We start from the raw sequence: 13,972 nt of genomic DNA, 5'->3' as shown, positions 1-13,972 counted from the left end.
CTCCGGCGATCCTTCCGCCTCAGCCTTCCAAGTAGCCGGAACTACAGGCATGCGCTACCCACCCAGCTGATTTTTTTTTTATTTATTGTAGAGATGAAGTCTCACTGCCCAGGCGGGTCTCAAACCCGCAAGCAACTATTTAACAAAGTATTTTTATAGCTTAATGTACATATGAAAACGTACACAGACATACATACATGTTCATATGTTCACGGAGTTAATATATAATACGTGTTTAATAATATAATAAATTAATGCACATAGATTTGTGGGTTTGAATTAATGGATAATCTGCTCTAAAAACGAGTCTCAAATACCTTCTGATTTTAGTGTGTGTGTGTGTGTTTTTTCCCTGTGTGCATCTGTAACCCAAGGCGGGTCACCCCCTTGGGTCCTCTCCCACTCTGGGAGCTTTTCTGTCCTCTTAATAAATCCTGCTTTCTGGAAAAAAAAAATTCCAAGTGGATGCCTGTCAGGCAGAGATGATAGCATCTTGCCTAGTTACTGAATACCCCACTAACAGGCAAAGAGCTCTCAGTTGTTATTGTAACTTTTTATTTTGCTCTCTGGCATATACATACATTGTTTACCTGGAGAGGATGTGGAAATGTATCTGGGGTGATGGACTGTTTCTTCTGTTTCACTTTCATAATGCCTGCCCTTGGCTTTCTCCTTCATCTGTCTGAGAGCCGTTGCTGCTTTCAACCTGCTCCCGCTATGGAGGGTGGGACTGCTGGGGAAGCTACTTATGGAGCCCATTCCCTTACTTTTTCAGTTTGGGAACTGTTTCTTCCCCCCGCCGGCCCCGTGCATCCTCAGCATCTTTGTGGTCTGTGCACGTAGTAGTACTCAGTGCAGCAAAGGCTCCCCAGGTTCATGTGGGATTTTGCTTGAAATCATCTCTTGGGACTTTCTTGCTAGAAATGATTATTTTAGAGAGATTGAACAGTGTTGTTACTGGTACTGAAGCGTATGTGCCTTTGAGTAATTTTTTTTTAAAGTTTTTAAACAACGTTTATTAGAGAAAGAAGAGAGAAAAGAGCAGAGATATGCCAGAGCTGGCATGGGCGAAAGAAATTGCCTCATTTGAGTAATTTAACTGTGGCAATCTCAACAGTTTTCTGTCTAGGAAAACTTCCACAGTTAAAAACAAAGTCTGGTCATAGTGTATTTTTAGAAGAATTTCATTTGTTAGAGGTATTTTTTCTGTTCTTCTTCTGTAATATAGGTTATAATACCATTTATGTTTTGCTTTCAAACAAGTTTTTCTGTTTTCATTACAGCTTTATCCTTGGCTGGCTTTCTAATAATATCTAAACAAGAGTATATGTCAAATTGGTGACAAAAGAGTATTGGTCAAATTGGTGACAGCTGGGAAACAAGTAATTGAAGTCTGTTTACTTTTCTTTTCTTTTCTTTTCTTTTTTGAGTTGGAGTCTCACTCCATCTCCCAGACTGGAGTGCTGTGGCATGCTCCTGGTCACCGCAGCCTCAACCTACTGGGCTCTGGCAATCCTTCCACCTCAGCCTTCCAAGTAGCTGGAACTACAGGCGCACGCTACCATGCCTGGCTAATTTTTTATTTATTGTAGAGACGAGGTCTTGCCAAGTTGCCCAGATGGGTCTCGAACCTGTGGGCTCAGGCATTTCACTTGCCTTGGCCTCCGAATGCTGGTATTACTGGCTGAGCCACTGAGTCTGGCCAAGTCTGTTTACTTTTCAATCAAAAAATTCAAGAATACAGTTTTTTTCTTCTTTATACACAAATCTGTTTAAATAATAATAAGACTCTTGTGACAACTAGTGTGCAAGTTGCTTTCTGGTGTTTTTAATTAAATTGAAAATGGTGGAAGTGTTGGGGGTATCTGTAGGAGGGAGAGGATTGTTCTGTCTCAAAGGTCATTGTTTTTTTCTTGAATTCTTCCTAATTCTTCATCCAAAGACACGCTTATAGTCATGATTTGTATTTTTGAAGAATATTGGATAACTTTAAAACCATGTGGCACAATCCAAATTTTACTCTTTAAATACGTACGTGCTTAGTATCTAAGTTAATACATACAGGAAAACCATATACAGAAACATTAGTGATGACTAATCTTGGAATTATAGGTGAGCATTTTATTGCCAGTATAGTTGCAGTTCATATATGTGTTGGTTGTCAAGTAAGCTTGAAAATATTCCTAATATAATGTTAAATATATTCTTGTCTCTGCATTTTGATATGTTCCCCCTGCATAAATCTTCTTTCAGCCTCCATCCTGTATGTATATCACTGAGAATTATGTTTTATTTTGCAGGGAATACTGGGAAGGAAATTTGTTAGAAACTAGGTAGCTTTTCAGTTTTTATTGTTTCTGTTAGATTCATTTCAACTGTTGCTTTTTGTTTAGTTTGTTCAATATAAAAACACACCAAAGTAGCTGGAGCTATAGACACATGCCACCATGCTCGGTCAGCTTTTGTGACTTCTTGTAGAGACTTATTGTAGGTCTTACCAAGTTGTACAGGCTGGTCTCGAACCCCCAGGCCCAGGCTGTCCTCTTGCCTCTACTTCCCAAAGTGCTGGGATTACAGACTGAGCCACCACAACTGACCTCTTTCTTTTTTAATGATCATTTTTGGTTCTTTGCCCCACTTAACCTTTGGCATCTCTAATTCATTCAGCAAATATTTATGAAGCAGACCCTATTTGGGGTGGTGGAAATGTAGCATTGATCAAAACAGACAAAAGTTCCTCTTAAGGGAGGTTACATTCTAATACTCTTCATTCCTTATTGTAAAGAAGTTTTTAGAGCACAAAAATCATTTGTGGACCAGACACGGTGGCTTATGTTTGTAATCCCGGCACTTTGGGAGGCCAAGGTAGGAGGTTCACTTGAGCCCAGGAGTTTGAGACCAGCCTGGGTAACATAGCAAGACCTCAGCTCTACAAAAAATTTTTAAAAATTAGCCAGGTGTGGTGGTACACACCTGTAGTTCTAGTTACTTGGGAGACTGAGGTGGATTGCCTGGACCCAGGAGTTTGAGGCTGCAGTGAGCCATGATCTTGCCTCTGCACTGCTGCCTGGGCGACAGAGTAAGACCCCAGTTTAAAATTTAAAAAATTATTTGTGAATTCTTTCCCGTGTGTGTGTGTGTGTGTGTGTGTAGGTGGGAATCTTACATCTTGCCCAAGCAGGTCTTGAATTCCTGGGCTCAGGCTTTCTGCCCGGGCCTCCCAAAGTGCTGGGATTACAGACTAGAGCCACTGTGCCTGGCCCATTTGGGAGTCCTTCAGCAACTCTGTGTGAAATCTAGGCATGGAGTATGACTCATCAAAATCAGGAGCTGATAGCTGTACTCATCAGTCATGGTATTTCTTCCTTCTTGTCATCTCCGTAGGTTAATATTCTCTACAGGATAGATTACTGTGTAAAACCCAGTAGTCATTTTATTTTTTTAAATTTTTACTTCATTTTATTATAAAGATGTGGGTTACAAGTCAGGATTAGGTTCATAAGTATTCTACGAGCAGGTGAAGTTTGGGCCTTCAATTGGTCTTCGCTTCGCCTACTTTAGGACCAGGTACCCTTTGATCAGTAGTCATTTTAAAGCCCAGGACTTACTAATATTATTATTAGACTAATAGATTATATTATTTATTTTTTTAAATGACTAATTACCATGCTGTTTTGAGTTTTTTAGAGACTTGTTGCATCTGTATTCTGCCGTTTCTGAAGGACTCAATGAATCTTTTCTCTGCTGTTTATTTACTAGTAGTAGCACATGATTTTGGCAAGTGTTTTAAGCTGTATGTAAATCAGAGGTGATAATACTTCCTGTAAAAAACATTAGTGCTTTCTCTTATTCATAGTTAGCATTAGTACCTTTTTTCTTTCTTCTCTAATCACAGTTACTTTGTTATAAAAGAACTTACACTCTGTTGAGTCTATAATATTATCCGGCAACTCATTCTTAGCTTTTAGGACTTTGTGGTCCTCACGGGAGCATACCAACCACGCCTCCCATCTTTGGAGCCCCAGGGCCACTGTCGTGTTCTCCTGCCTACTGGGGTCCTGTTCTCTTGGACTTGTGTGATTAAATATCAGTTCATTCAACCAGAAGATTCCTTTTTGGATATATTTGTCAGCTCAGCAGTTCTACTTGATTTATTACCAAAAGATATCACCATGAATCAGCAGCATGAAAGGTGGTGTAGTCATGCTTACAAAAGCAGCCAAAAGAGAGTAACAGGCAGTGTTACCAGCAAAAGAAGGCACAAGCTTAAGAAAGCAAGATGTGGCTAAAGTGTCTACCGAAAAGGAGGGAAAACGTGATTTTTTTGCCTCCTCCTCCCTTTGTCTTTATATAAATCATAAATCGATTTTCTAAAATGCTCTCTGTTTTCTTTCTGGGTACCTTTTCTGGGGAGAAAACATTGACCAGGTCCTTCATGCTGTTGACTTTGAGGCTTTACCTACTAGCCCAACATTCTCCATCAGCTTCAAAACGTGGAGGACTAATTGGGAAGTCCTGATTGATAAGCCAAGGTGTGCATTAGGACTGAGTTGGTTGTCTCCTCAGAACAGTTTCATTAGCTCAGATGAATCATTTTAATTTTTTTCAACCTAAAATTGATAGAACTAGTAAGTATCCTAAATAGTGTGATGTTAATTACATCTTATAAAGTGTTACAGAAAGATTGTAGGTCGATTTGTGTTGATAATTCTAGGCATTTATGCAGTAAACTGTTCTTAAAGTAATGACCTCATAAGAACTATGAAGACATCTTAGCCTTTAGTTTTTGATCATGTATGAAAGACAGTAGACTTTGTGTGCGATATTCAAAATAATGTGGAGCACAGCTGTTTTTCTTTAGAATTCAAAAACCTACTTAGTATTTTTATTTTTTAAAATAACTAGTAAATAAATATGGTTTTACAAATTTTCATTTCAGTTGCTTTTGCCAAGAGTAAGTTATTTGACGTTGGTAACTGACAAAGTGAAAAAGCACTTTCAGAAGGTTATGAGACAAGAAGACATTAGTGAGATATGGTTTGAATATGAAGGCACACCACTGAAATGGTGAGTGAATTTTTCTGCATTATTAAGCATTAAATATATGCTAGTTTTAAAAAGGTATTGTGCCCTGAACCAGTTGTAAGAAAGTTCCATGAAGAGGGAAATCACTAGTCTAGTTCATATAATAAACGAAGTTTACACCATTATTCAAACTTAATTTCAAAATTAATTAAATATTTAATTGAAAATATTTTTGCCTTCTATAGGATGTATGGATGACTGGACAAGTTCATATATTTTCAACAATAGATTTTTATATGGTACAATAAGAATCTAATTGTTTATAGGGGTTTTTCCCCACATTTATTTAGAACTTCCTTATGAATAAGTCATCTCTGTGACACTATTCAATTTTATTTCATCTCTAAAATATTTAGAACAGGTCTTTATATGCATGTGATTACCTAAAGTGGTATTGTTTAATGTGATTGCCACATTTCGCTGACCACCATGCCATAAGCACATCTTGACTAGGCTTGGGTTAGAGTATTTAAAATGTATTGGTTTTTCTCTTTTACTTGAAAAATAATTTTGATATTATGTATTTTGAAGAAGAGTATTTAAAATAAATTCTAAATTTGGGCTTATCCATGTGTACGTGGTTTTTGTACACCCTCTGTTATTGAGAGTTTTGTTCATTGTGCTTCCAAAAATATTTAATGTAATTGTGGCAGTTACAGAGAGAATAATATAAATAGTTCAAGGTATGCTGGGATGTTGATGGTGAAATGCTGCCGTTTGGATGCAGTTGAATGAAAAAGATACAGACTAAGATAAGATTTAAATGAAACATTGAAACATGTAAATAGGTTAAAAATAGACCTGCTCTCTGAATCTAGGAATATTAAAATGAAGAGTTCTTAAGAGAGCTTTAGGACAATTACAAGAAAGCCAGTTAGGTGTTTAATAAATGTAGCTGATGTCAATCTATGGACTACTTATTAGCAAGAAGTGGAATTTTTGGAACTTACCTTGTGCTGATGAGATCCCAAGAGTGAATAGATTTTTGCATTGCATTTTGAATAGGTATTTTGCATTGTTATGGGTCAAGCTTCTAATCTTATGAAGTAGTTTTTGGGAAGTGGTGACAAAGTTGTCTTAGGATAGCATTCTTTTAAAAATCAAAACAATATGATCATATATCAGTCTCCTTATGGCTTTTGAGTAGTTCTAGACCTCAGGCTGCATAGAGAAGGCAGTATTTTCTATTACTTTTTATTTCTCAGAAGAATTGGAGATTTGGGGAGGGCAAGGTGGCTTAAAGTGTGAAAGGAGCAATGATCAGAAAAGTAGAAAGAAGGAAGGAGGGAGAAGATTGTGGAAGATGAGTAGCAGTGAGATTTATCTGTGCACGTGACACAGATAAATTAATTGTATTGCTTTGTATGTATCAGTTATAGATTATTATAAGGTTTTGTGTGATGAGACTTTTCAGTTCTTTTGTTGTAAGGCAGGATTTCTCACCAGGGTCACTACTGACGTTTTGAATTTGATAATTCTTTGTTGTGGGGCCACCCTGTATGTTATAGGATATTTAGCAGCAGCTCTAGCCTCTACCCACAACTGCAGTAGCATTCCCTCCAGGCTTAATAATCAAAAGTGTTGCCAGATATCCCTTGGTGGAGGCAGAACCGCCTACAGTTGAGAAACTCTGGAAAATTTGGGGAGCCCCAATTTAGCTTGTAAAGTAAGTGGCTGCTGAGTCATCTTTCAGTTGCTGTTTCATTCTGTCCTGTGTGGTGGTTATTCTTGTATTCAATATGGCTTATGTTTTATAGGTGTGTGTTCTAGTTTGATGGCAGTAAATAATGTTTGGACCCTTTTCTCCCTGTCACTGCAGAACAGTGATTTGGGCTTAAGCATACTATGTTCTCACTCTGTTAGTATGTATCCCTTTGGAAAGTCTTTTATTCAAGAGTGAAATCCTTTCCTTTTTAGAGGACTTAGGTAAAAGTAATTGCATTCAAGTGTCTTCATTTTAGCTTTTGCATTGTTAACTTTTTTTTTTCTTCTGAGTTGGAGTCTCACTCTGTTGCTCAGACTGGAGTGCAGTGACAGGCTCATGGCCACCACAGCCTTGACCTGTTGGACTCAGGCGATCCTTCTGCCTCAGCCTTCCAAATAGCTGGAACTACAGGCGTGTGCCACCATGCCTGGCTAATTTTTTGATTTATTGTAGAGACGAAGTCTTGCCAAGTTTCCCAGGCTGGTCTCGAACCCCTGGGCTCAAGCAGTTTTCTTGCCTCTGCCTCCCAAAGTGCTGTGATTACAGGCATAAGCCACATGCCTAGCTATGCATTGTTCACTTTTTAAATGTGATATCACTTTCATAGTTATATCATGCAGTAAACTCTTGATATCTAATGACTTCTGATCCATTTTTTCTTTTAGTGTTTTTAGGTACTCTGTGTAAGTGAGGAATGAATAACTTCCAGAGGCATAAATGTTATCTTGGGCCTCTGTGCTAAGTCTTGATCTCATCTCTTTCTGCTTCCAACAGTAGCAGTTTTCTCTTATGTTATAAAATTGTCTTCCTGGAAATAGGCTATTAGTATAAGAATCTATCTGACCTTTAAGCAGTGGGCTTCATGGGTGGGGATAATCCTATGAATTTCCATCAGTGTAGGGAAGTAGCTGAACTGAAACTTTCAAGGCTGACACTTTTGAGACCATATTAGTGGAGGAGAATTTATTTGAGTAGTATGATAATGACTTTCCTATATTTATTCTTTGGGGTTTTAAGTAAATTTAGCTACGAGAGAAAATTAAACACCAGTTTAGACAATTCATAAAAGAGGAAAATTGATTTTCCTTCTCTCTTTATGACTTTGCCTCTGATTTTGTCTCCTAATTTTATTACTTAGGTTTGTCTTTTCATATAAGGTGACAGTTCTCAATGATAAGAGAAAGCAAACTGAAGTCCTAGACAAATTATGACTTTTATCAGATGGTAAAAATATGATTTTATCTTCCTGTTAGTAGAATTTGGATAGTTTGGGGGCTTTGTTTTAAAATAAATGCTTAGTTTTAAATTTGGGTTTTTTTTTTTTTTAAGAAATAGCATTTGTAGTCAAATTAGCAGTTATAAATAATAGCAGAATGGAGTCATATTTAAAGGAGGTTGTTTTTCCCTTTATTGTTAATTGTTTACTATTCTTTGTTCTATTTGTCTGACATATTTTGTGTTCTCAAATAAAAGTGATCCCAAATATATAATTTGTGTGGAGTAAAATTCACCTTTTTTGGAGTGCAGTTTGATGAATTTTTTTTTTTTTTTTTTTTTTTTGAGTCAGAGTCTCACTCTGTTGCTCAGACTGGAGTACAGTGGCACACTCACAGCCACCGCAGCCTTGACCTGCTGGGCTCAGGCGATCCTTCCGCCTCAGCCTTCCAAGTAGCTGGAACTACAGGCATGTGCCACTATGCCTGGCTAAGTTTTGATTTATTATAGAGATAGGGTCTCACCAAGTTGCCCAGGCTGATCTTGAACCTGTGGGCTCAGGCAATCCTCTCACCTCGACCTTCCAAAGTGCTGGGATTATAGGTGTGAGCCACTGTGCTCGGCCAGTTTGATGCATTTTTAAACCATTGTATACAGTGTAGCAACTACTACAGTCAAGAAAATGGGATCTTTCTGTTGTCTCACAAAGCTCTCTGGTGCTCTGTGTCAGTCATTCCCCTCCTACCCCCAGCTCCCAGCACTAACTCATCTGGTTTCCATCTCAGTTGTTTTACCTTTTCCAGAATGCCATATATACGGAATCCTGTAGCAGAAAGTCCTTGTGTCTGACTTCTTTTCTTCTAGTAGAGCTTTTGAGACTCATCTTGGTGGTTGCATATTATCAGTGGTTTCTTCCTTTTTATTGTTGAATGGGATCCCATTGTATGGTTGTACCACAATTATTTATTTATTAACTGATGGCTGTTGGATTTTTTTCCATTTGGGAGCTATTATGACAAAAACTCCTGTAGACCTTTACCTGAGATCTTTGTATGCTAAACTATATATACTGCAAAAGAGAAGAATTTAGTTTTGGTTTCTGCATGTTCATTGTTAGTATGAGTCTGTAGAAATATGATTGATTTTTGTGTTCTGCTCCCTTGCTGAACTCAGTTATTCCAGGATGTTTTTTGTTTTGTTTTGTAGATCCCTTGAGATTTTCTATGTAAACAATAATGCTGTTTGCAAACAAATTATTTTTACATTTTAACCTCTAGGCCTTTTTTCTCTTTTTCTTGCCTTATTGAAGTGGCTAGCACTTCTAGTACCGGGTTGAAAAAGAGTGGCAAGAGTGGACATCTTGTGATGTTTTCAGTATTGGGGCAATGTATTAGTCTTTCAGAGCTAAGTGTGCTCTTAGCTGTAGGTTTTTTGTAGATGCTTTTCTTTTTTTTTTGAGTTGGAGTCTTACTCCTGTCGCCCAGGCTGAGTGCAGTGGCATGCTCATGGCCTGTAGACAAGGTCTCACCAAGTTGCACAGGCTGATCTTGAACCCCTGGGCTCAGGCAATCCGCTCGCCTTGGCCTCCCAAAGTGCTGGGATTACAGACTGAGCCACTGTGCCCAGCCTGTAGATGCTCTTTAACAAGTTGAGGTCATTCTCTTTCTAACTTGCTGAGAGTTTTTTTTTTAATGAATGGATGTTGGATTTTGTCAAGTGCTTTTTCTGTGCTAATATGATTGAATACATTTTCTTTATTTAAGCTTGTTGCTATAATAGATTACATTTGTGGATTGTTGATGACCAATCTTACATACCTTTAATATATCCCATTTAGTCATGGAATGTAATTAATTTTATACATTGTTGGATTGAGTGTACTGATATATTGTTGAGGATTTTTGTCTTAATTTCATGGGAGAGATTTTCTGTAATTTTCTCTTTTTTTGTACTGTCTTTGTTTGATTTGTTATTAGGGTAAGATGTCCTTATAAATTGAATTGGGAAGTGTTCTGTCTTCTTGTGTTTTCTGGCAAAGATTATGTTAAAATGCTGTTAATTCCTCAGGTATTTGATAGAAATCTCCATTGTAGCTACCTGGGTCTAGAGATTTGTTTGGGGGAGCTTTTTTTTACTATAAATTCAATTTCTTTGATGTGTATAGGTCTATTCAGCGTGTCTGTTTCATCTTGGTTGAGTCTTGGTAGTTGATGATTTTTTTGAGAAATTGGTCCATTTCTTCTAATTGTTGAATTTATGTACATAATGTTGTTTATAGTATTTCCTTATTATCTTTTAGTGACAACAGGATCTGTGGTGATCGCCCTTATTTCATTCTTGTGGCTGGTTTGTGTCTTTTCCCTTCATTTTTGCCAGCTATTGTAGCGGTTTTATTTATTTTTGAAGAACAGATTTTTGGTTCTTGATGTGGTGTGGTGGTTCATTCCTGTAATCCCAGCACTTTGGGAAGCTGAGGTGAGAGGATTGTTTGAGCCCAGGAGTTCGAGACAAGCCTGGGTGAAATAGTGAGACCTTGTCTCTACAAAAAATCAGCCAAGTGTGGTGGTGCACGCCTGTAGTCCTTTTGCTACTAAGGACTGAGGTGGGAGGATTGTCTGATCCCAGGAGTTGAAGCTGCAGTGAGTTGTGATCACACCACTGCACGGTAACCTGAGCGACAAAGTGAGAGGAGACCTTGACTCAAAAAAAAAAAGAAAAAAAGAAAAAGAACAAATTTTCCTTTGGACCCATGAATTTTTTAGAAATATATTTAGTTTCCACATGTATAGAGGTTTTTCTGTTGTCTTTCTGTTGTTGATTTCCAGTTTAATTGATTCTGTTGTGGTCAAAGAACCTATTGTAGTTTTGGATCTTTTAAATTTGTTGATGTTCATCCATCACTTTTGCTTTCCTTATCATCCATCCTTTAGATTCTGATTCTGCCTTCTATATATGCCTTAAATTCCCTGCTTTGTCTGTCTGGGTTCACGCTCACGTAACTTCTCACATGAATTATTTTAGTAGTCTCTTAACTTGTCTTTCTGCCTCCAGCGCTGATACTGTCAGTTTATCTTCCCCAGTGCTGTAAACGATCTTGCAGAAATGCAGATCTGACATTGTTACTTTCCTCTTTAAGAGGCCTTTCCTGACTTCTAGTCATCTACAGTGCAAAGCCAAACACTGTAGCATGAGGTATTGTTTGTACACGGACCTGCTTCTTCTCAAGTGTAAGCTAAGCTGCTTGTTTGTATGGATGGTGGATAATGTTTTGTGCTTCTGTTTCTTTGCTCATATTCTCCAGTAAAGCATTTTGCTTTTTCCAGCATCTGTTTTGGTCCCAATTCATTTTTTCCTGATGCGTTCCTTGTAATCCTTCTTTCCTTGTTTTAACTCCTATTTATAACTTCTCCTTAAGTATCCCCTCTTTTGTGATTCCTTTAGCAATAAGTGATCATTTCTACCTTTGAGCCATCTCTAAATACTTAAGTGTGACTTCCTATGTACTTGTCATGTTGTCATTGTGTATTGGAACATAATGGTTTTTAAGATTGCTGACTCTGGAGCCAGAAACCAGGCTTCAGATTCCAGCTTCAAAACTTACTAGTGGTATAACCTTGGGTAAGTTATTTGACCTTTTGCATCTCAGTTTTCTTATCTGTAAAATGGGAATAACAGTAGTACCTTATGCTTTCATCAGTTTATTTCAGGAATTAAATGAATTTCTTAGGCTAAGTATCCCTTATCCAAAAGTGTTTCACATTTCGGACTAGAGGTGTTTCATGTTGCAGATTTTGGAATGTTTGCATTATATACTTACTGGTTGACTATTCCAAATTTGAAAATCTGAAATCTGAAATGCTCCAATAAGCAGTTCCTTTGAGTGTCATGTCAGCACTTAGAAAGTTTCAGATTTGGGAGCACTTTAGGTTCTGGATTTTTGGATTTGGGGTGCTCAACGTGTACATGTAAAGTTCTTGAACTAGTGTCTGGCACAGAGTAAGTGTTCAGTAGGCCCTAGCTGTCATTGTCAATGTCATAACCCTTTTCTTCCTATTTATTGTGATTATGACTGCTTAAACATCTACGTGTGATGTTTGAGCAGGAGCTTTGCACCTTAAGCAGTAGTACATCAGAAATGCTAAGTTAATGTTTTAGTGAGTGAATCTAAACTCATCCCTTGCTTTTATTTGGGAAACTGAGGCTCAGATAAAATAAGTGAAATGTGACTTGCTCACATAAGCCAGTGGGACCCAGGTTTTGAGAGTCTCAATTTGGGATTCTTTCCACCACACCTGTAACATGCTATTTAGCCTTTTGTTTCCCTTCCTCTTGTCTCTAATTGCTTGTGTCTTTTTGTCCAAATTAAAATAGAAAAATATTTTAAAACAACGTTATATTCAAAATGAATAAAAGTAGATACGTTGTTGACTTGTAGAGAGTTTCCAAGGAGCTTACATCTGATTAGAACTTTGTCTTCAGTGCTTCTTAGTATCATTAACTTAAAACAATTACATGGGAAGTGGGAATTGCTGGTGTAACTCAAAATGTAAGAATCTTTTTTTAGACTGATTTGATTAGTCAGCAGAGGGTGCTCTAAGATTGCATTTTATGGGGTGTGAAGTGTCTTGTTATCGCAACTTACATGTTCACAATTAATATTTGTTATTTTTATATTCTAATAATTTTAAGAGAACAGTTCTTGGTTCTTTTAAAGAATAATTCATTAGTAAATCCAAATTTTGGTTTAGATCTTAGGCCTTCAGTTACAAAATTTAAAAAAAGCTTCTCATTTTGTCAGCTACAAAAAAATATATGTCAGGTGAGTGGATTGCCTGAGCCTGGGAATTCGAGACCTGCCTGGGCAACTTGGCGAGACCTCATCTCTACAATAAATAAAAAAATTAGCCAGGCGTGGTAGCGCACGCCTGTAGTTCCAGCTACTTGGAAGGCTGAGGCGGAAGGATTGCCGGAGCCCAGCAGGTCGAGGCTGCGGTGGCTGGAAGTGTGTCACTGCACTCCAGTAGGGGCGACAGAGTGAGACTCCAACTCAAAAAAAAATTTATATATATATATATGTCTAATGGGAAATTTTATTTTGTGTAATTGACTTATTTTCAAGATGGGTTATGAAGGAAGTTGAACTACTTCTTGAACTGGAAAAAATAAATACAGTTATATACAGCATAATGCCATTTTGGTCAGTGATGAACTGTACTTGGGATGGCAGTCCCAGAAGACTATAACTCTGTGTTTTTGCTATGCTCTTTTTATGTTTAGATACACACATATTTAACCATTTCATTACAATTGGCTGGAGCATTCAGTACAGTAACAACAGGTTTGTAGCCTAGGAACAAGAGGCTATACTGCATGTCCTAGCTGAGTAGTAGGCTCTACCATCTAGGTTTGTGTAAATACGTTCTGGGATGTCCCAACAATGAATGAAATCACCTAACAACGCATTTCTCAGAACATATCCCTGTCGTTAAGCAACACATGGCTGTATTGATGTTGATCTTAAACAAAGACATAATAGAGTGACTCAGAATTTAATACTGTAACTGATTTCAAAGTAAATTCTAGCAAAATGCTTCAGTGAAAACTTGTGTAGAATTTTTCTTTAAAAATAACATTTTTATTGTAAATATTGGGCAGAGTCTTCTCTCGTTTCCAGTCCTTCTTAAGGTTGTAAATTTCTGGAATTTTATAAATTATTTTGTAAACTAGATGTTTGAAATGTGGTTTACATAGCATTTTATACCTCTGGTATCCCTTGACTATTTTTGTACTTTTTCATAAATAAGAATAGGTCTAGAAGACTGTGAAATACATTGCTATTCTACATTTGAGTTTGTCCTACATATAGAATAAGGCAATCTTGATTGTAATCATCAAACTACTTTGGTTTGCATTTGTAATTATACACTTTTTTATTCTTGTGAAATATAATCCAATTTCCAGTGAATC

The 13,972-nt window shown here is 37.3% G+C and overlaps 1 protein-coding gene across 2 annotated transcripts in view; it reads left to right on the top strand.

The window, feature by feature from the left end:
- The window catches only part of ATG5 (autophagy related 5), a 138,026-nt gene that overhangs the window by 13,758 nt on the left and 110,296 nt on the right, over window positions 1-13,972 (top strand). Inside the window, exon 3 of one of the 2 annotated variants that reach the window (XM_008067062.2) lies at window positions 4,940-5,067. The exons of the other annotated variant lie outside the window; for it this stretch is intronic. Within the exon in view, the coding sequence (XP_008065253.1) occupies window positions 4,940-5,067 (128 nt within the window). The remainder of the gene's footprint in view (window positions 1-4,939; window positions 5,068-13,972) is intronic. 2 annotated transcript variants of the gene reach the window in all.

This window comes from Carlito syrichta, unplaced genomic scaffold, assembly GCF_000164805.1.
Source record: "Carlito syrichta isolate Samal-C Ts95f unplaced genomic scaffold, Tarsius_syrichta-2.0.1 Scaffold309276, whole genome shotgun sequence".
Lineage (NCBI taxonomy): Eukaryota > Metazoa > Chordata > Mammalia > Primates > Tarsiidae > Carlito > Carlito syrichta.
Note: the sequence above shows the minus strand (reverse complement) of the source record. Positions and strands in the feature narration are given on the sequence as shown.